We start from the raw sequence: 21,767 nt of genomic DNA on the forward strand, positions 1-21,767 counted from the left end.
TGACTATATTATGATTGGAGGACCAAAAGGTTTCTTCAGACATAACCTTAATATGTAGTCAATTGCAAAAATAATGCAAAATTTTGCTATAAAAAGGCACCTTAAGTTTGAGGCATCTCAACAAAGCAAGTGAAACAAATCCAGGAAAAAAAAAGAGGAAGATCAGCCACAAAAATGTGTCAAAAATATTTGGTTATTCTTGTTCTTGGAGTGATTCTTCTTAGCACCCAAGTAGTTGGTCGACCTTATTACCTGCCGGAGACCCACCACAAACTCACTCCCTCCGCCACCCTCTCATCGGCGGTCGGGGGATCTTTGAAAAAAATCCCATCCTGGTTGAAGAATTTATTTCCCAAAAAACCTCCCAAACTCCCAAAAATCAACTTGCCGCCGCCACCACCGCCACGGCGGGTACGCAGACCGAAACCACCTTCTTCCAACTGATGAATGCCAAAAGTTGCAGTGATTCAAAGGTGTTGGTGTCTACTCTCTCAAGCTTAAGATGGATGATTATTGGAAGTTTACTTTTATGTAATATGTTTTTTTATTATTGGCGCAATCTAAGTACATGTCTTCTCATGTGGGTAGGGCCATATGTTTTTTTTTTCCTAAAATAAATAAATAGAGGGCAAAGGTTTGAATATTTAACCTGAAAGAAAAGTAAAGTTGTTACTTGTTATATAATATAAATTTGAAGGAATATGATGGTATTCTTCATCATTTGCTGTTTTTCCTTTTAATTTTCAGGGTGTTTGAGAATTATTTGTCAATACAAAATTGTTGATCGAGTTCAATTTGAGATATATTGAACGGCAATTTTATTTTGGGAGCAGGTATTAATAAAATAATCATCACTTTTTTTACTCTAATAATCTTCCTGAGATCTTCATTGTAGAAAAATAATTTCACAACTCTAAAAAGAGATTAACAATAGACTTCTACTCACACCATTCGGTAACCATTTCGTTTTTTGTTTGTGGTTTTTAAAAATTAAGCATATTTCCTCTCAATTTCTTATCATAATTTGCATATTTATTAAATATAATAGTTGAATTCTTAACTAAATTCTAAAAACAAAAATAAATTTTTAAAAGCTACTTTTTTAAATAATTGGTAAAAACTAGATAACAAATAAAGAAAATTGAAAGTAGAAATAGTATCGATATATAGGCTTAATTTTCGAAAACAAAAATTCAAAAACCAAATCGTTATGCAATGGGACTTAAACTAACTTTTCTATTTCAAGTATTCTCATTCTAAATATTAATGAATCACCAGCCTTATGGTATTTATATAAGATGTTTTTCAATACAATATAAAAAGATATAGGATATTATTAATTTAAAATATCTAAACTTCATGAGAAACGTTGAGTTATATATATTTATCAATGAAGTAGAATTATAAAAAAAAAAAAAAAAAAATGGAATGGATAATTCAATTTGCATTTACTTTAAACTTCAAAGACTATATATTGGGGGAAAACATCGACTATGTACATCATCTTCGCTACATGTTGAACAATAAAACTAGCATGTTTATAACTTTCTTTCGTTAAATCACAATATAATATATTAAAGGAAATAATCAAATTAATAGCACATTTTGACTTTGACTACTAACATGTTGCCTGTCATTGAAGAGAGTGTCATCTTCCCCAAGTCAAAGAAATTTCCTGCAACTTGCAATACTTGCAAGTGGCCAACAGTTATTCAAAATTTCGAGCCCGTGACACACCCATTGTCATAACAATAGTTATTTAGACATGTTTCGTGGAGCCCCAAGCTTGTGGTCCTCCTTTTAGTGTGGGTTCAATTGGATGAATCTGTCAAGTCAAGGTAGAAAGTAGGTCCGCCCCCATAACCACACGGGAGGGTAACAAGATTCAACTGGATGGTCACGCTTCTTCGAGAACGGTTTTTCCCTCAATTTGAAAGCAGGTTCCGTGAGTCCAAAGATGCCTAAGGCAAGCCCAAAAGAAGATTTTCCTCTTCCTCACATCGATGTTCTGGTGGAATTTCCTTAAATTGATCTATATTATATTGCCTCCATATGCAAGGTTCTTCGTCTTTCTTTATAGCGTAAGCACACACAGTTCCCCACCCTTTGTAGAATTTCACATCCCTCGTTCTCCCCTCCCGCGATTTTTCAAAGAATCCTACCCTCATCTTTTTCGTGGTCGTATGAGCAGAGCCAAAATCTGTCCCACTAACCTAGCCAATCTCTCGGGTGAAATGTCTGGAGTGATATGTGCATTCCGAAATATTTCCATCATTTGTTCTTGGTGGTACTCTGAAGTTAAAATAAGACTTAAGATCTAAATTTGGGCTACCTTAGGACAGTTAGAGTTATTGTCGCCGTTTACCGAGGCTTCCATTCAAAGCTTATAACATGTTATATGAATATCTTACTTGATGCTAATAAGGACAACAACACAATTAAAAGTATATTTAAAAAAACTTAGAATATTGAATACTAGATGGGGAATAACCTAACAAAATTATGAATCGTTTGGCATATTTAACCTTAAAGGACATGATGTATAGATTTATGTTGTTGATTTCGTGCAACAAGCGCCCATGGCCTAATGGATAAGGCGTCTGACTTCTAATCAGGCGATTGTGGGTTCGAATCCCACTGGGCGTGCCTGTGTCATTTTATTTTTTCCCCCTCTAATAAAACCATACGTAAGAAAAGAAACAATTATAATAAATGTACGTTGATGCTTGAGACACGTGGGATCTTTTTAGTGTTTCTATAAAACTTATTAGATTATAGTGTTTTTCAGATTTCCCATTTTAAAATGGATCTTTTTAAATATAAAAAATATTTAAAAATATTTAAATTAGCAAAAAGTTCAAAAAGTATGAGCACTCTAAGAACTTTTTTACTATAAATTATAAATATTTTTAAAATTTTTCTATTTATAAAAATTTTTCAAACATTTTTTTGTTAATAGTTTTTGAAACTATTATATAATTATAATAACGCTAATAAAAAACTAATATTAAAAAAAATTCGTGAGACATGCGGCTAGGAAAGTATTTATACTTAGAGTTTCTACATTGGCCATAAATTCACTATTTTTCATATAGTATCACTACTACTATAGAAATTTGATTATCGATATTTTGCAATGTCAAGTAAAGAATGTACTTTATGTTTATAAAAGTGTCTTATATTCGACTGTCAAGTATAATGTGAAAACTCGATTATAAAAAAAACATCAAGACAAATGTTTCTGGATAAAATTTCCGTATCAAGAAAACTAATACACTTGACCCTATTGACATGTCAAATTGATTAATTCTTGATATTTATTACGTATCATATGTATCTTTTAATTTAATATATTTTTATATTAACATGAAATAATGGATAGGTTATTTAATTCTTGACATAATTTAATTCTCAATATAATTCTAATGTCATGTATGTATCTTTTTTAAAAAATTAAATATCCCAATTGATATTCTAATTTCTTACCTTGTATTCCAGCAATACAATTTCATCAATTAAATAAACATTACACATCTATCAGCTCAATATATACACTAAAAACATCATATAATATTCAACTATCACCTTTTATAAGAACAATCTCAAAATTACAACAATATTTTTCTTTCATATGTACATGAACAAAATCAAATCTCAACTATTGTCTTTGTGTACACTGCTCAACTTTCAACAAACAAAAAAATTAGCTAATTAATTTACTCTAGCAACACAACAAAGAAAGGGATATATTGTTAATATGTTCATAGAGTTTTGAAGTCTAAAGTTCGAGAACTAATTGTCTACTTGGAGGATCATATAGTTATTGTTTCAGACAACATGCAAAAAATATATGCTTGCTTACGTATATAATAGAGAATTTAAAAATAAATGAATTTGAAATATTAAATTGCAATTCACCAACCATATAAAATAGAATATCCACATAGAAAATAAATTTTATACCTTAATTTTCAAAGCATTGAAAAATAACTATGTATTGTAGTAACTAAACTACTTGCTTTTGGTAGCTCAACTTATGACAAATAAACAAAATACAATCTAAAACTCCTACTCACACACACTATTATAACACGATACATTTATCAAATTACACACATGATACCATCTTTTTATGAGTCAAGTTGAATGTAAATAAAGTATGAGCAATTAGAATGTGAGGTTGAAAGATATGGCTTGACTCACGCGGCGAACGATAGCACTTAGATAAGGTAAATGATAGCGTCAAAGATAGACGATAGCGTTTGATAGAGGTAGACGATAACGTCTGAGGGAGGTAGACGACAACTTCAAGAGATAGGCGATATCGTGTAGACGATGGTGTCGGGAGGTAGATGACAGATGATATCGTGCAGACGATAGCATTAGGAGGTAGACGATAGATGATATCGTGTAAACGACTGCGTCAGGAGGTAGATGATATCGTGTAGACAATAGCATCAGGAGGTAGACGATAGTATCAGAAAAGGTAGATGATAGACGATAGTATCAGAGAAAGGGGGAGATGGTGGAAGCTTCGCGGAGAAGCGCCCTGGCTGTTTCGGATCCTAAAGAAACTGTTCAAAAAGAATCCTATGAGGGACCCACCAGGGTTGCTTTGGAGGAGGTGGAAGTGAAGAAGCTGCCGAAAACGGCTGAAGGGAAGAAGAAAAGAAAGACCAAGCAGAAGCGGGCAGGAGAAGATGTAGAGGCCCGACCAAAGAAGGAAAAGAAAGAAAAGAAAGAAAAGAAGTCAAGTGAGAAGAGGGAGTGCAGGCAAGAAGAGAAGTGCCTGAAGAAGGAAAAAAAGAGAAAGAGAGCGGAAAGCTCGGATGTCAATGGAGAATCCACCACCACAAGGTTGGAAGAGAGGGTGTCAACGCAAGAAAAAGAATCAGTGTAACCTCAAGAGGCATCAACGCCTATCAGGACGGTTGCGACTGAAGACCGAGATGATTCAGACATTACCCTTCTAATGAGACGTCGCAAGGAGAATGCATCGCAAGGATCAACAAGCGACCCACAATTTTGCGAAAGTCTAGCAGAAGAGAAGGAAAGGAGAAAAAGAGAAGAAGAGGAAAAACAAGAAAAGATGTTACGAGCGCAACAAATCATCGTAGCAGGCAATTTGAAAAGAAAACTCCAAGATGAGGAAGTGCGCCGTAACAACGCAATTTCGGCAGAAGAAAAGAGAATAAGGCTCGAGGATGAACATCGCATATTGCTAGCCTCGGAGCAATTTGAAAGAGAAATGAGAGAAGAAGAAGAGGAATAAAAGAAGAAGAAGGAAGAGAAGGAGAAACGTCGCAAAGCAAATGTGCAGCGCATTAGAGAGACCAAATGAAAAGAAGTTGCAGAGTGGAAAAGGGAAGAAGAAGATCAACGGAAGGAACGGGAATGGAAACAAAGACAAAGGTCCCACCTTGCGTTGGCACAAGATAAGGACAAAGCGAAAGTTGAAAGTAGTGAGCTTGCGTTGACCAAAGGGAACCCATCAAAGAAGAAGGAAAATGATTACATGATGATGGAGATGGGGTTCTTTCTTGCGCCAACGCCACTACAGAATTTAATTACAAGTGTTGTACTGGAGCACGGGTAGGAGACATTCTGCCAATGCCCATCCATCATAATTCCAACGGTAGTGAGAGCTTTTTACAATGGACGACTTCATGGTACCAAAGATGCGGTGATTATGAAAGGGTGTACAGTGTCATTCAATGTAAGGGACATCAACGAGTTATATAAGATGAAGGACATCCCGGATGCACCGGGTAACAAAATTATTGATGATCCCCAAGAAGAGCAAATGAAGGATGCGCTGAGAATATTAACGCAATCGGGCACTCAGTGGTCGGTATCTTTGAAAGGCATTAAAACCCTTGCGTCTAACAAACTGCTTCCGAAAGCGCGTCTTTGGGTTTACTTGGTAAAAAGGCGACTCATCCCTACATCGCATGACAAAACAGTTTCAAGTGATCGAGTAATGGCCGCATACTGCATAACACGGGTATTCTGATCGACGTTTGCCAATTGATTGCAAAGTAAATTCGAGGTTTTGTGGGGCGTGTGAGAGGCCAGTATTTCTTTCCTTAGACGGTTTCGAGCTTATGGCTCTCTGTGGGTGTAGGTATTGAAGAAGAGCCAATGCCAGAAGTCCATGGTCTCATCAACACAAAGATCTTGAGAATGTTTCTCAAGGACTCTCCTCATTGCCCCGAGCTTCCACTTAAACGACCTCTTATCAATTTGAATGCGTCGCAGCAACCCAAGCCAAAGAAGCAGCGCAAAGACGACAAAGTCAAGGGAAAAGTCCAAGAGCAATCAACGCAAGACCAAATACCCTTGGACCCTTTACCTTTAGTTATTTACCCTCCAAGCCCACCTACGGAACTCTTTCCCCACTCCCGGAACACTTTACAAATCTCCTCCTTGCTCCTGATTCACCCAACGCATTCCCAGTAGCATCTTCCTCCCATCCATCTCCATCGGATTTTTCTCCTCCATCGCCGCATGTCGACAACCCACACGATTTGGGTGAAGGCACTTCTGCTCAACCTCAAACCGTTGATGGTGAAACATCGCAGGCGCATCCCACCACCATAACCCTTGCTGTTGACCTAGCAGAGATGCGTTCTCTTCTCTCTCATCAACAAGAATTCTTCTACCAACAAATAACGAAGTTACAAGAGAGCCACACAGAGGTTCAACGCAGTATTACAATGATGTGGCAGGTGCTGATCAACATTTAATGCAATATCTTCACGATCCACCTGAACCAGAGACAAATGGCGGAGCACAACCATGAATATTTTAACTTTTTGATAGCCTATTTACACTTTCCCATGGTGCCTCCGCATTTACAGCAACCTCTGCATTTTGAAGAAGCTCCTCGAGTTCCTCCGTAGAATCCTCCACCAGAGCCCCCACCGTAACTCTAAATTTGGGGGTGTGCCACCTTCTCAATAAATTTGCAATATTATGGATGAAATGCGATGATGAAAATGCGTTGAGCACTCAAGTTTTATCAGTGGAATGATCTCGTGACTAAAGAGTTTAGTCAGTTATTCACGTACCGTTGGAGCTTTAAGCTACATCCATAAGGTCTTATACAAGCTTAAATTTTGTGTTGCGATAATTGTAATTCTTTGTATACTATTCTTTCCATATGCGTTAGCCTCTTTACTTATCATCATTTGTCAAGTATTGCGATATTACTTGTCTTTAATTTTGCATTATTAATTGTGCTGCCATGATGAGTAGTATTCATACCCTTAGCAACATTTCTTACACTTTGCACTTTCTGACTAACATTTAGACAATTTATAGCAATAGCACTGCTTTACCTTTTCTATTTCAAGACTCTGCTCAAACATTCTTTTCAAAATTTTGACTAAGTGTTTTGTCTTTTCTGTCCAAAACAACATAATGATGACCTTGCACATCTCTAAATTTGGGGGTGGGGAAGGTCTGAGCATATGCGATCAAGCAAATGTGGTCATCATTAGGAAAATGCATTCATTTTCAAAAAAATAAAAAATAAAAAATATTTTAAAAACTCCAATGTTAGTGCAAGGAAAAATCCCAACCTAATAAGAGTTAAGTCATGAAAGAAACCTGCTCGTAGTTGGATGTTCGCATGTCACCCATGGGAGCAAGTCAAAAGGAAGATAGGTTTCCAAGATCGACGCAATATGAAAAAGAAAAGAGAGAAAAAAAAAAGAGAGAAAATAAGAATATAAGAGACAACTCCTCTGACCAGTAAAAGTAAAACTTAGCTGAAAATCAAGAGTTGAAGTTGAGATTGGAACACAACCGTAGTTGGATGCTCGCATGCCACCTGTGGGAGCAAACCAAAATGAAGGGTGTAACCATGATCAACAGTCTCTAATAAAATGACGTAAACCAGACCACCGCATAAAGACGCACCTAGTTGTTTTTGCAAGAAGAGGTAAACATTCTTCTTAAAAAAATAAGGGAATTTTTTAGTAGAAGTTTGTTGTAGAAAAGAATAAAGTAGAGCATGTTGATGAATTGTTAAAGGATAGAAGGAAATTGCTTTGTTAAGTAATATTGTAGAGGTGGAGCATTTGGAGCAACCAAACGATGCAAAATTAGGATAGGAATTGAGTGAAATTTCCTTAGTTGAAGATGCGCTTGAGGACAAGCATATATCTAAATTTGGGGATGTGATAACTTGTAGAAATACAAGTTATTTATGCTGTTTTATTTAGATGTTGCGGCAAAAAGAGAGGAAAGTTATATCGATAGTATAAGAATTGGCTAAGAAATAGGAAAATTATGAAATGTCGTAAATTCATCCACTAACACCATTGCGATGGCGAAATAGAATGTTTCAGTCTCTGTTTTGCAGGAAACAGGACAAGTGTACCTAGATGCAATGCCAAGCTGATGGCAGACTTTGTGTATCTTGACAAATTCTCCACCATTATCCGACTGTAGAGACTTGATCAGTGTATTGAACTGAGTTTGTACCATGGTGAGAAAGTTTTGAAAAGATGCCAGTTGTCACTTTTTATCCTCAGAGGATAGATCCATGTGTAACTACTGTGATCATCAATAAATATAGCATAATATTTGTACCCATCTGTTGACAAAAGAGGAGTTGGACCCCACAAATCAGTATGTATAAGTTCAAAGGTTGCAGATGCTCTTGAGTTAGAGTTAGGGAAGGCTAAAGAATGTGATTTGCCATAGCTACAAGAATCACAAAATTTAAGCTCTTCATTAGATAACATAGGGAGATTACAGCCTTTGATAATAAACTCTAGTGTTTTTTATGAAGGATGACTAAGCCTTCTATGCCATGTAACCTTAGACACCCTATGCTTCGAAGATATGCTAAGAGCGGACAGATCTTTATTCTTGTGCACTGGTTGTGATAGTACTCCATTTCCTACTGACTTCGAGTTGCCTTCTGCACCCACTAACTGATATAGTCCATCTTTTAAGCATTCCCTTCATTACTATTTGTCCCATACTCTTGTCCTTAACAAGACAGTAATTCATGTAAAATTCAATAAACACGTTATTGTCTTTTGTTAGCTTAGATATACTGACCAAATTTTTGCTATGGCAGACACACATAACATATCATTCAGTTTCAAATTGCAGGCATCACTAGACAGACATGCAGTTCCAACATGAGAAATTTCTAGAGTATTACCATTAGCTACAATGACTGCTTCAGTACATGAGTATTCAATCGGATTGCCAAGATTGTTGAAGTTTGAGCTAACATGATTGGAGGCACCACTGTCAGCATACTAATTTGCATCAGTCATGTTTTCTTGTCTTGTCAGAAAGGGGTTACTTCCATAAGCAGTGGCTATTGGTCTGGTTGTTGGGGAAGGGTTGTCCCTTGTTTTGAGGAGAATTGGGAACAAAATCTCTGTTATACCTATTGAAGCAGTAGAACGCTATGTGTCCCACCTTCCCATAGATTTGACACATAGGTTTGTTGTTGTTTCTTCCCCTGTCTCGACCTCTGCCATGGCCACCACCACCTCATTGTCCTCCCTCAGTAGACTTATTGATGCTATTGGTCTTGTTGTTTTGGTTGACATGTCTAGTGTTTGTCATATTCATTGATGCATTATTGACTTGGTTGAAGCCTACTGTCGTCTTTTGGTTTGACTGATGTTCCAATCTCCTTTCATACAGAAGAAGTTCTGACTACATATCAAGCCACGATATGTCCGCTCTCCCTTGGATTGTGGCCATGATGGCATTGTATTCTTTATCAAGTCCTAGTAGTACCTGTGAAACAAGAGCTCTTGGTGGCACAGAACTACCAGCTTGCTCGAGATTGTCAGCATTCATTTTCATAGTTCGAAGGTACTCTTCCATTTTCAAATTACCTTTTCTGGTTGTTTGAAACGCATGTCTCACATAATCTTCTTCAACCCTAGACTGAACACCAAAGAGTTGTTGAATGCTGGTCCACAGATTCTTTGCACATTCACATCCTATCACTTGAATGGCAACCTCTGGTGTCATGGAGTTATATAGCCAGCCGAGGAGAAGTTGATCTATAGCCATCCACGCTTCATATTGAGGATTTACCTTAAGTGTTGTCGACGAGCTGGAAGCATCACTATCGGAGCTTCCTTCTGTGCTACGCAGAGCAACTTCTGCTCCAGTCGATCCAGTCGGTATGCTCTCACCGATTGCAGGTTACAGAAACATTGGGGAATAAACCTTTTGTCTGGTCAGGTGTCCTTCGAGTCAAAAACTCCAAAGGATTGGAAGCGTTAAGTTTTTCCATAGGAGGAAATTACTGCGATCAAGTTTAATAGAGGTTATCTGATTGAGGAGTTGGTTCAAGGGTGGGCCGCTGAAGTTGGTTGTGCTGAGGGTGGCTCCCAGGTTTCCTTGATTGACGTTGGTCATTATTAGCTCTAATATCAAATTAGAATGTGAGGTTGAAGGATATGGCTTGACTCACGCGGCTAACGGTAGCACTTAGACAAGGTAAACGATAACATTAAAGATAGACGATAGCGTTTGGTGGAGGTACACGATAACGTCTGAGTGAGGTAGACGACAGCTTCAAGAGATGGGTGATATCATGTAGACGATAGCATCTGGAGGTAGACGATAGATGATATCGTGTAGACGATAGCGTCAGGAAGTAGACGATAGATGATATCGTGTAGACGATAACATCAGAAGGCAGACAATAGATGATATCGTGTAGACAACTGCATCAGGAGATAGACGATATCGTGTAGACGATAGCGTTAGGAGGTAAACGATAGTATCAGAAAAGGTAGACGATAGTTTCAATCAAGCAGACGATAACTCAGACAGTAAACGATAGTGGCAAGCCAACTTTTCCTTTATGATTTCTTGTATTTGAAATGTACATAGGTGATGTATTTATACAATATGGAATCCCTAATTTGAGAATGCAAAAATAACTCAACAAAAACAAATGGTTAGATATTTTGTTGTAACCAACCTATTCTTTTGGTAGATAGGCAAGACTGTATTTTATGTGTTGGCATCCTTAATATACTTAACATGAGCACCAAGTCTGATATGTTTTTTTTTTTTTTTTTGCTAGAACGAAAATGAAGAATGGATTTAAGTTGTTACCTTACCATTATTTAGTGTTTTCCAAACATAGTCTTTCAATTACTTCTTTGTTATGTTCCCTCCACACTCATCCACTACGGATTTAATCCGAAGCACAAGACTTCTTGCAACCCAAACAACAATTGGCAACAATAAGCTAAGGTCGATCATGCAACTAAAAATAGAAAAACCCATAAAAAAAACCTTCCTCTCCATTTTCATTACTTAAAAAGATAAACATCACAATACCAATATTTTGAAAATGTTTATTAAAATACTATTATGCTTCATAAAAGCATGCCAATGATGAACTTTTTCAAATACTTACTATATTGAGCAATTCTTGTCAATGCACCCAAAAATACTTGTATGTGGTATTATTATTTTCGAAAAGTATTGACTACGAAACTGTTACAAAACACTTTCAGCTAGGTAGCTAACCGTTACGAGTGTTTTTTATTAGTAGAAAGCACTTTTAACCATTATAAAGGTACGATCATGTCAAGCACACTAAAAAATATATGCAGCTAGAACACTTAATAAAGGAATAAGACTTAGCTTTTCACTTTCTTCACCCAGAAAACAAACAAGAAATGAACTTATTCATATTAATGGCCCATTTCTGGACAAGTTAGAATGGAATACACTCATACACAATCAAAATTGAAAACACAACAAACTCTGCAATACCAACAAACAATAAATGTTCTTTCATCTTAATTAGAGATTTACATAACCAAATACTTGAAATCCAAGAAAAACAAGAAATCTCATACTTTCCTCTATACCCCTTTTTTTCATTTCAACTCAATATTACAATTTAAATAGTAAAAATCTTTGTATTGTTTATCCAGTAAGTCACAAAACAGAATCAATTAGAAGGGTAATACAAAAGGGGCATTACAAAACTCCATTAGAAATAAAGATAAGTAATTTCCAAAATCCAATTGAATTATTAGTGGGGAAGATAAAAAACGTACCCCATGTAAGCAAACAAGTGGTTGATTGTGGTATCAGAGCGTTTAAAGATCATTAAGGTAAACTTTCTTGGAGCTTCAAGATTCTTAAGAAATCAAGACTCGTTACTCGATCGGATCAAAAATGATTGTTGTAAGGTATGAAATAGAGAAGTTTGATGGGAAGGGCGATTTTGGCCTATGGAAAGCCCAAATCAAAGCCATTCTTGGATAGCAAAGAGCATACAAGGCCCTTTTGGACCCATCAATATTGTCAACCACCATATCAGCACAAGAAAGAGAAGACATGGAGCTTACAACATATGGGACTTTGGTTCTAAATCTTAGTGACAGTATTTTGAGGCAAGTAATATATCAAGACACAACCTACAAGATGTGGGTCAAGCTGGAAGGTCTTTTTGCAACCAAAGATCTCCCCAACAAGATGTATCTGAGGGAAAAGTTCTTCATGTTCAAGATTGATTTTGTCAAGCCTCTTTTAGATAATTTGGATAAAGCCAAGAGGATAGTTTCAGAGTTCAAGAGTCTTGGTGAGAAAACTGGCGACGAGAAAGAGGCTTTTGTGCTATTAAACTCTCTGCCCGAAGCCTATAAGGAGGTGAAAAATGCTTTGAAGTATGGCAGAGAATCAGTTACCACTGATGCCATCATTTCAGCATTAAGAACTAGAGAGTTGGTGCTTTAGTTATTCAAGAAGAAGCAACCTAGTGTAGAGGGGTTGTTTGCTAAGGGGAAAAACAAGCAGAACCAATCTAAGGGGAATAAAAACTAGTCAGGTGAAGAACACAAACCTAAGACCAAGCTGAGATGCAATTACTTCAAGAAGAAAGGTCACCTGATAAGAGATTGATACAGTCTGAAAAGGAAAAACCAAGAAAAAGAGAAGGATTAGAAGGGGAAACAACCAGAAGCATCAGTGGTTGAAGGTTCTTACTTTTACTTTGATGCCTTAGCCTCCACCAGAAATCAAACCAACCAAATCAGTTCTCTTGGGAAACATGATTGGGTACTTGACTCCGGATGTACCTATCACATGACACCTTTCAAACCTTGGTTTAATACTTACAAGGAAATAGATGGTGAATAGTGTACATGGGAAACAATGAAGCCTGTAAGATAAAAGGGTTTGGTTCAGTGTCCTTGAAGCTAAAGGACGGATCAATCAAGCTTCTAAGAAATGTTAGACATGTACCTTTGCTCAAGAGAAACTTGATATCTTTGGGCATGTTGGACTTCATTGGGTGTGAATATAGAGGAAAATGTGTAGTTCTTGAGATGATCAAGGATTCCAAAGTTGTGTTGGTTGGTGAGAAGGTCAATGACCTTTACATTATGAGAGGAGTAGAGATGATGACAAGTGCCTACATAGCTTCAACAGCAAGCTTAACAGAGGTTAACTTGTGGCACAAAATACTATCCCATATCAGTGAGAAAGGGATGCAAGCTCTGTCCAAGCAAGGAATCCTACCCAAAGGTATCAGTGAGCACCTTTCCTTTTGTGAACATTACATTTTAGGTAAAGAAACTATGCAATGTTTCACAAAATCTCAGCACAACACCAAAGGAGCATTGGACTATGTCCATTGTGACCTATGGGGACCATTTCCTACACCAAACCTTAGTGGCTTAAGGTATTTTCTAACCTTTATAGATGATTTTTCTAGAAAGAACTGAATATACTTTCTTAAAACTAAGGACCAAGTTTTTGGGAAGTTTAAAGAATGGAAAGCCATGATAGAAAATCAAACATCTAAAAGGTTAAAATACTTTAGAACCGATAATGGGCTTGAGTTTTGCAATGAACACTTTGATAAATTTTGTAGTGAAAATGGTATAACTAGGCATAGAACAGTGAGGTATACACCCTAACAAAATGGGGTTGTTGAGAGGTTAAATAGAACCATAATGGAAAGGGTTAGGTGTTTGCTCTCTGATGCTATCTTAAGGGAAAGTTATTGGGCAGAAGTTGCATTCTATATCGTGTATACCTTAAATCGGTGCCCTCATACATCTTTAGATTTGCTTACCCTCGAGAAAAAGTGGACTAATCACCCTCCTAACCTAGATAACCTTAAGGTCTTTGGATGTGAAGGGTTTGTACACCAAAATAAGGGAAAGTTAAAGGTCAGAGCAGTCAAGTGTATGTTTGTAGATTTTACAGAGGGTGTCAAAGGGTTTAAAATGTGGCATCCGATTGAGAGAAAGTTCATAGTGAGTAGAGACATCACCTTTAGGAAGAGGAGATGTTTATGCAAAAGGAGAAAACGGTAGAGGATGAAAGAGAGTCATCCAACACCGGATTTGAGGTGGAGTTACCATCTGAGCAACCATATCAATCTAGCCAACCTAGTGACACAGGAGAAACTGAGGAAGATGTAGGGGAACATGAAGAGACAACATGTGAGCAACCTGATTTAAGCCAGTATATCTTAGCTAGGGATAGACAAAGGAGAACTATCACACCTCCAGCTAGATATACTGGAATGAATTATATGAATATGGTTTTAAATGTTATGGTGGCTTCTACTAACCAAGAACCAACTACCTTTGAAGAAGCAACAAGTTATGCTAATGCAAGGGATTGGATTGAAGCAATGAGTGAGGAGATGCATTCACTAAAAGTGAATGACACTTGATCTTTGGTTCCTCTACCAAAAGGTTACAAACCTGTTGCATCTAAATGGATCTTCTAACTTAAAGAAGGAGTATCCTATGATCAAAAGCCTAGGTTTAAAGCTAGATTGGTTGCAAAAGGGTTCACTCAAATGAAAGGAATATACTATTTTGAGATTTTTCCCCTGTTGTAAAACAGACTTCCATAAGATTTCTTCTATCCTTAGTTGCTCAAAATAATATAGAATTGTATCAACTAGATGTCAAAAATGCCTTTCTCCATGGACATCTAGAAAAGACAATCTATATGACGCAACCTAAAGGATTTGAAGTTAAAGGAAAAGAAAATCTTTTTTGCTTACTCAATAAGTCTATATATGGGTTAAAACAATCACCTAGATGTTGGTATAAGAGATTCAATGACTATATTGCTTACATTGGGTTCAAAAGAAGTTCATTTCACATATGTGTCTATGTAAATACAGTTCTTACAAGGACAATGTTTACCTACTCATATATATAGATGACATGTTTCTCGCAGGTAGGTCCAAAGAAGATCTAACCCATGTTAAGAACTTCTTAAAAGGAGAGTTTGATATGAAGGACTTAAGAGAAGCAAGCAAGGTCTTAGAAGTAAAGATCCATAGGAACAAAGAGGAGTCTATTCCAAGCATCAATCAGTCCTCTTACTGTGAGAAGATCCTTAAAATGTTCAACATGAATGATGTCAAACCAGTGAGTTTACCTATTGTTCAGCACTTTAAGCTTTCCTTAGCTAACTCTCCTAAGGATTCTGACCAAGAACATCATAAACAGATGGCTATCATACCCTATAGTCAAGCAGTCGGAAGCCTAATGTATTTAATGATTTCTACTAGACCTGATCTCTCATATTCAACTAGCTTAGTTAGTAGATATATGTCTAATCCTGGTAAGATACACTGGAAGGCTACTAAATGGATCCTAAGGTATCTAATTTGGTTTAAAAACTCAAAGTTAGTCTACCAGAGGTCAATTAAACCAAACCTAGAGCTTTATGGATATATGGATGCTGACTATGCTGGTGATTTGGACAAAAGAAGGTCCTTAACAAGTTACCTTTTCCTTTTTGGTCCTAATCTAATCAGCTGGAAAGCCTCACTACAGCCTATAGTAGCCCTATCTACTACAGAAGCTGAATATATGACTTTAATTGAAGCAATCAAAGAGGCTTTGTGGCTCAAGGGACTGTTGAAAGACTTTGAAATAGATCAAACAGTAGTGAAACTCTACTGTGACAACTAAAGTGTTATCCATTTGTCCCGAAATCCATAATTTCACACTAGAACAAAGCACATTGATATCAAATATCATTTCATTAGAGATAAAATCGAGACAGAGGAGATAGAAATTTTGAAGGTCCATACTTTAAAATAAAGCTAACATGTTAACAAAACCTATTTCAAAGCTTAAATTATTTAAATGTTTAGAACAAGTTGGTTTTGAGCTTCCAGACACAGGGTAGACAAACCGGTCAGAATCAGGAAAATCAGAAGACTGCAAGGCATTGGAGTGAAGGTGGAGAATTTGAAGAAGCTTTGACTCAAATACCTCAGGTTTTCTTTGTTTATAACTAACTTTTCAAAACGGTTAGCTGGTATATTCTATAAATACCACTGATTTTTAATTCAAATCACAGAGTTATCATCATTTTCTTAGTTTCCTGTAAACAACAAAAATATGTATGCAATCTTCATCAGTAGAAAGAATTCAGATCTTTCCGTGGACGTAGGCAATCTTGTCGAACCACGTAAACAAAGTGTCTCTTTCTTCTTCCCTTATCTTTCTTGTTCATTCGAGTGTTTCTTTACTGCAAATCACGTGCCATTCAATTATCTTTCAAATCGTATCAAGTAACTAGATTATCAAGTCAATCATGCATCGATTCTTCGCTATCGAGTAGCTTTGAGATCATCGTTTTCACCTTTGAGTCGCACCTAGTATCGTTCAAGAACCGTCAAGTATGATCGAGTATTAGTTCTGTTGTCATCGAGTTCCATCGAGGATTTAACAAAGACTTGTTGGACGAAGAAGATAATTTTCATTGAGGATCGAATAGGAAGCAGTCAAGCATCGAGTTCCAAGTATCAAGGATTTAGCAGAATATTTCTATTTCATTTCTTCATCTCTCCTGCGTTGATCTTGAGTATTTGAGACTTGTAAAATACGATCAACCCAACATTGATCCATGCAGCGAAATAACTATTTTAAACAATCCAAATCATAGTTCAATTTCATAATATCTCATGACCATCAATCAATTTCCAACCAATCTCACTTCCAACTTCAGCAAAAGAAGGGGGAAAAAAAACAATATCAATAGCAACTACAACAATTGAATAAGTCACGAGTATATGAAAATCATGGTTCAAGAACAAGCGGCAGCTAGAATAGAATCAGATTCATGAAAAGGTCACAAAGCTTCAAGAACAAGTGGCAGCTACAATAGAATCCGATTTATGAATGAAACAAATAAGGCAAAGAATAAGAACCTTACATGACCTACATTTATGGAGTTAAATCACTACAAGGGGATGGTTAGCTTTACATGATGGAAGATTTGGGGAAATGGAATAGACATAACCCAAAGCTTCATTTTTGAATCATTTTGTGCTCACAGATGTACTTAGGCTAAAAGATTTAAACGTCCAAAAGCAATGGAAATTGAGGGTTCTCCATTTTTGTTTCTAAAGACAAACACGTCACTGTTAGAAGCTTAAACGACCATCCATTCCGTCGCTGCAAATAAAAACCCTAAAATCATCAGCCTCAAAATTTTGATTCGATTTTTGGACAATACACCGACATTAACAAGTGGAAAATCGAAAATAAATCTTATCTGGAAGGAAATTGGAGGAGAGGAAGCATTGTGAAGAGAGAAACGGAAGGAAAATGCAAAAGAAATGAGAAGAAGAAGAAGCTCACAATTCCAATGTGGAATTTGAAGACCCTCCTCCCCAGTCCAACTACAATAGATTTGTGGTCGAAAGACGAAGAATATGATAGGAAAGGGGAAAACCAGACGACGAGAGCCAGCGTGATAGTGTGAGGAAGACGAAGGGTAGAGTGAGTAAGAGAGAATCGAAGAAGAAGATGATGGGTGAGGGAGGTGTTGTGGCTAGAAATGTCCAATTTTTCCATGGGGATAGGGCGGGGATTCCCCAATTAGGCGGGGAATGGGAGAAAAAATTCTCTGTGAGCTAAACGGAGGCAGGGACGGGCCGATTAGCTTCTTACATATTTATTTAGTATAATTATCTAATGTTATGTTATTATTATTATTATATAAATATAAGTTTAAATTTTCAAATTTGATTATTTATTGGAAAAGATAATGAATATGTTTAAATTGAATATTTAAATTTAGATTATATATATATGACTAATTGTTTTTATATTTATTTATTTCTATTAAAAATTAATTAGCTTTTTTAGGCCAAAATTTGAGTAATTTATCTTTAAATTTAAATTGTCGTGTAAAACCAACCATAATAAACAATCTAGTGATCAAGTTAATTATTTAATTAAAATTTGCTCATAGTGATTTAAATTAATTGGAATTTTTACAAAAAAAGAGAGTAACGGGAAAAAATTCCCCTTGGGGAACCCAATCTCCACGAATTTCCTGCGGGGAATCCCCCTCTTGATTTCCTGCGTGGGAATTTCACGGGATGAGGAATGGCATCTCAGCCCCGTCCCACCTCGTGGACATCTCTAGTTGCGGCCGTTTTCACACAAAATAGGTACGGTTTAATAATAAAGGATGGAATGGAAATAAAAACAAGAGAGGGGAAACAAAAATGAAGAGAAAGAAAATAAAAAATAAAGGGTTTAATTAATTTTTATACATGATACTTAAAATATGCCAGTTAAAACCGTATAAAACTTGACATTTTAAAAAATCAAGTTTAGGCTAGCGTGAAAAAATTCATAAAATTATGTCAAACTCCGTCTTTTTCATTATTCTTGACGTTTTTCATCAAATTGACATGTTGCTTCAAAAGTTTCAAGCATCAAGTAATCTGGTTTTTGTAGTAGTGTATAACGAGAGAATTTGATGATTTGCAAAACTAAAAATTAAGATATAAAAACAATGTGAGCTTAGCTCTATGACATTTTTCTTTAGATTTGGAGGTTCGATCTTCGATCCTGCAATTATAATAAAAAGAAGTAAGACTTAAAAAAATAAATAATAAATTGACTATTTGGTCTTCAAGAATGACAAACTTTTGTTTGCAACTACGACTGTGACACTTTCTACGGTCTATTTTTTCCTTTCATGCATGTCCAAATTCATTCTCATTTCATGTTCACTAACTTTGTTTGGTGATATCTATTTCCTATTTTGTCACTCTACAATATTTTATTTTCTCAAATTTACAAATATTATTACATTATATATATATATATACATATGCGATAGTAAAATATAGACAATTTAAAATTAAGAAAAATTAGGAAATTCTCCATAAATCTTTAAAAGCCACTTTGAGTACACTAAGATTAATCACGGATCTAGAAATTTTATGCAAGGGCACTATACACACAAATGTAATTGAATTTTTTTTTTTTTATAAATAAATGTAAAACAATATTAATTGATTCATATGTTAATTGGTTTGATGTTCTCTATGAATTTTCATGTTTTGAAATCAATCCATGATAAATTTATTATCTAACTTATCCAATAAAATGTTCTCAATATATGCTATAAGACAATCAGTCATCATCTCTCATTCGGTTATGTGATCAAGTCTTCACAGTATTCCTAACAAAAAATGTCCTCTCTACAATAGTTGTTGCAACAGGTAAAATCAACGTCAAGGTGAGTAATCGATAAACTAATGGATATACCTTATCCTTATTTGTCATGACTATGTTTATGCAATATCACATATGCTTTTTAGTTCAACAAATTCAATATTTAAATGCATATCAATAATGTAATTTTGAAATTGATCCTCAAGCATAGAGATTTCAATAGTTGAGAAGTCTTTTGCATAAATTTGTTGGAATCAACGAGGTAAAGTTGAAGTTTATCTTTGGAAAGACTGTCACTCTGAAGGAAGTTCTGCACGCCCCGAAAATAAGGAAGAATCTGGTCTCGGGCTATCTCATCAACAAGGTTGGCTTCATTCGGACCATAAGGGCTTATTTATATACCCTCACAAAAAAACTAATGTCTTCGTGGGAAAGGGTTATGTAACTTATGGAATATTCAATCTAAATCTTGACATGAATAAAACACAATCTTTTTCTTATATGATATGTTTTTTTTTAATATTTGGCATGCTAGGCTTTGTCATGTTAATAAATGAATAATTCGTAACATGAGTAGGTTGGAAATGATTCCTAAATTATCCATAAATGACTTTGATAAATGTGAATATTGTAGTCAAGCTAAAATAACTAAGTCTCCGCATAAATCTGTATTTAAGGAATATGAGCCTCTAGATTTGATTCATTCAGACTTATATGTGTTTGATGGTATCTTGACTAGGAATAGTAAAAGATACTTTATCACTTTTATTGATGATTGCTCTGACTTCACATTCGTATATCTGCTGAAAAATAAAATTGATGCTTTTGACATATTAAATTATTTGTGACTGCAATAGAAAACCAATGTAACAAAAAAGTTAAGAGACTTCATAGTAATTGAGGAACTGAATACGATTAAGATGTTTTTAACAATTTCTATAACTCGCATGAAATAATTCATGAAAATACAGCACCTTATTTTCTTGAAATGAATGGTAAAGCTAAAAGGAAAAATAGAACTCTATCTAAACTAATAGTTGCTATTTTACTTAATTCAAGAGTTGCCTCTTATTGTTGGGGTGAAATTATCCTTACTTTGTATTATATGCTTAATAGAATACCAAAGTCAAAAAACACAACCTCACCCTAAGAAGTCCTTAAAAATAAGAAATCGAACATGTTATATTTCAAAACTTAGGGGTGTCTAGCCTATGTAAGAATACCAAATTCTAAAAGAATGAAGCTTGCTAGTAAAACCTATGAATCAGTCTTTATAGGGTATGCACAAAATAGTCAAGTCTATAGCTTTTATAAGTTAATAAATTATATGATTATAGAATCCAATGATGCTAACTTCTTTGAGGATAAATTTCTTTTCAAATAAAGGAATGGTGAAGGCTTAAGATCTTGTAGTTTACCATCAATTAGAAATCAAACTCTCAATAAGGAAGCAAACTTAGAGCACATAAGAAACAAAAGAACTCATACTATCAAGGACTTTGGGGATGACTTCCAAACCTTCAACATAGAAGAAGATCTTAAGAACCTAAAAGGTGTCCTATCCTCAGTAGATGCCAATTTATAGTAAGAAGCAATAAATGATGAATTGGACTCTCTTTAGTCAAATAGGACATGGCATTTAATAGACCTACCCCCTGGTTGTAAGGCAATAGGATGCAAATGGATCCTAAGGAAGAAAATCAAACCTAATGGAACAATTGACAAGTACAAAGCCAGACTTGTAACTAAGGGTTTCAGACAAAGAGAAAACATAGAATTCTTCGACACTTTCTCCTCTGTGACCAGAATCACCTTAATTCGTGAGTTGTATTCTCTCATTGTCCTAAACAACCTTGTAGTTCACCAGATGAATGTAAAGACTACATTCTTGAATGGTGAACTTAAGGAAGAGATTTACGTGGGACAGCCTGAAGGCTTCATAGTCCATAGTCAAGAGAACAAGGTTTGCATGTTAGATGAATCTCTTTATGGCTTGAAACAACCTCCTAAGCAATGGCATGAGAAATTCGAAAATCTTATCACATCCAAAGGATTAAAAGTTAATGGAAGTGACAAATGCATCTACTATAAGTTCAAAAACAATCTATGCACTATCATATATTTGTATGTAGATGATTTGTTAATTTGTGGATTGAACTTGCACATTATAAATGTTGTGAAATCCTTGTTGAGTGCAAACTTTGATATGAAAAACTTAGGAGAAGAAGATGTATTCTTAGACATAAAAATGACTAAGTCTAAAAAGGAAATTTCTTTGGATCA

At 35.6% G+C, this 21,767-nt stretch overlaps 2 protein-coding genes and 1 non-coding gene across 3 annotated transcripts; all 3 read left to right on the top strand.

Moving 5' to 3' along the window:
- The first annotated feature begins 2,573 nt into the window (after positions 1–2,573).
- Positions 2,574–2,646, top strand: TRNAR-UCU. The gene has a single exon. It is a non-coding gene; the product is annotated as a tRNA-Arg (tRNA).
- A 1,876-nt stretch (positions 2,647–4,522) lies between these two features.
- LOC120070135 (nucleolar protein 58-like) lies at positions 4,523–4,900 on the top strand. Its single transcript, XM_039021996.1, has one exon. The coding sequence runs from the start codon at positions 4,523–4,525 to the stop codon at positions 4,898–4,900; it is 378 nt and encodes a 125-aa protein (XP_038877924.1).
- A 10,312-nt stretch (positions 4,901–15,212) lies between these two features.
- On the top strand, positions 15,213–15,968 carry LOC120070140 (secreted RxLR effector protein 161-like). The gene has a single exon (XM_039021998.1). It carries the CDS (start codon positions 15,213–15,215, stop codon positions 15,966–15,968), a length of 756 nt encoding a protein of 251 aa, XP_038877926.1.
- Positions 15,969–21,767: the final 5,799 nt, after the last annotated feature.

The sequence above is a fragment of the Benincasa hispida genome, unplaced genomic scaffold (genome assembly GCF_009727055.1).
Source record: "Benincasa hispida cultivar B227 unplaced genomic scaffold, ASM972705v1 Contig968, whole genome shotgun sequence".
Taxonomy (NCBI): domain Eukaryota; kingdom Viridiplantae; phylum Streptophyta; class Magnoliopsida; order Cucurbitales; family Cucurbitaceae; genus Benincasa; species Benincasa hispida.

Bases quoted from the DNA above. Each gene is read 5' to 3' on its own strand.
- LOC120070135 (XM_039021996.1), top strand. From the start codon at position 4,523: ATGGTGGAAGCTTCGCGGAGAAGCGCCCTGGCTGTTTCGGATCCTAAA.
- LOC120070140 (XM_039021998.1), top strand. From the start codon at position 15,213: ATGTTTCTCGCAGGTAGGTCCAAAGAAGATCTAACCCATGTTAAGAAC.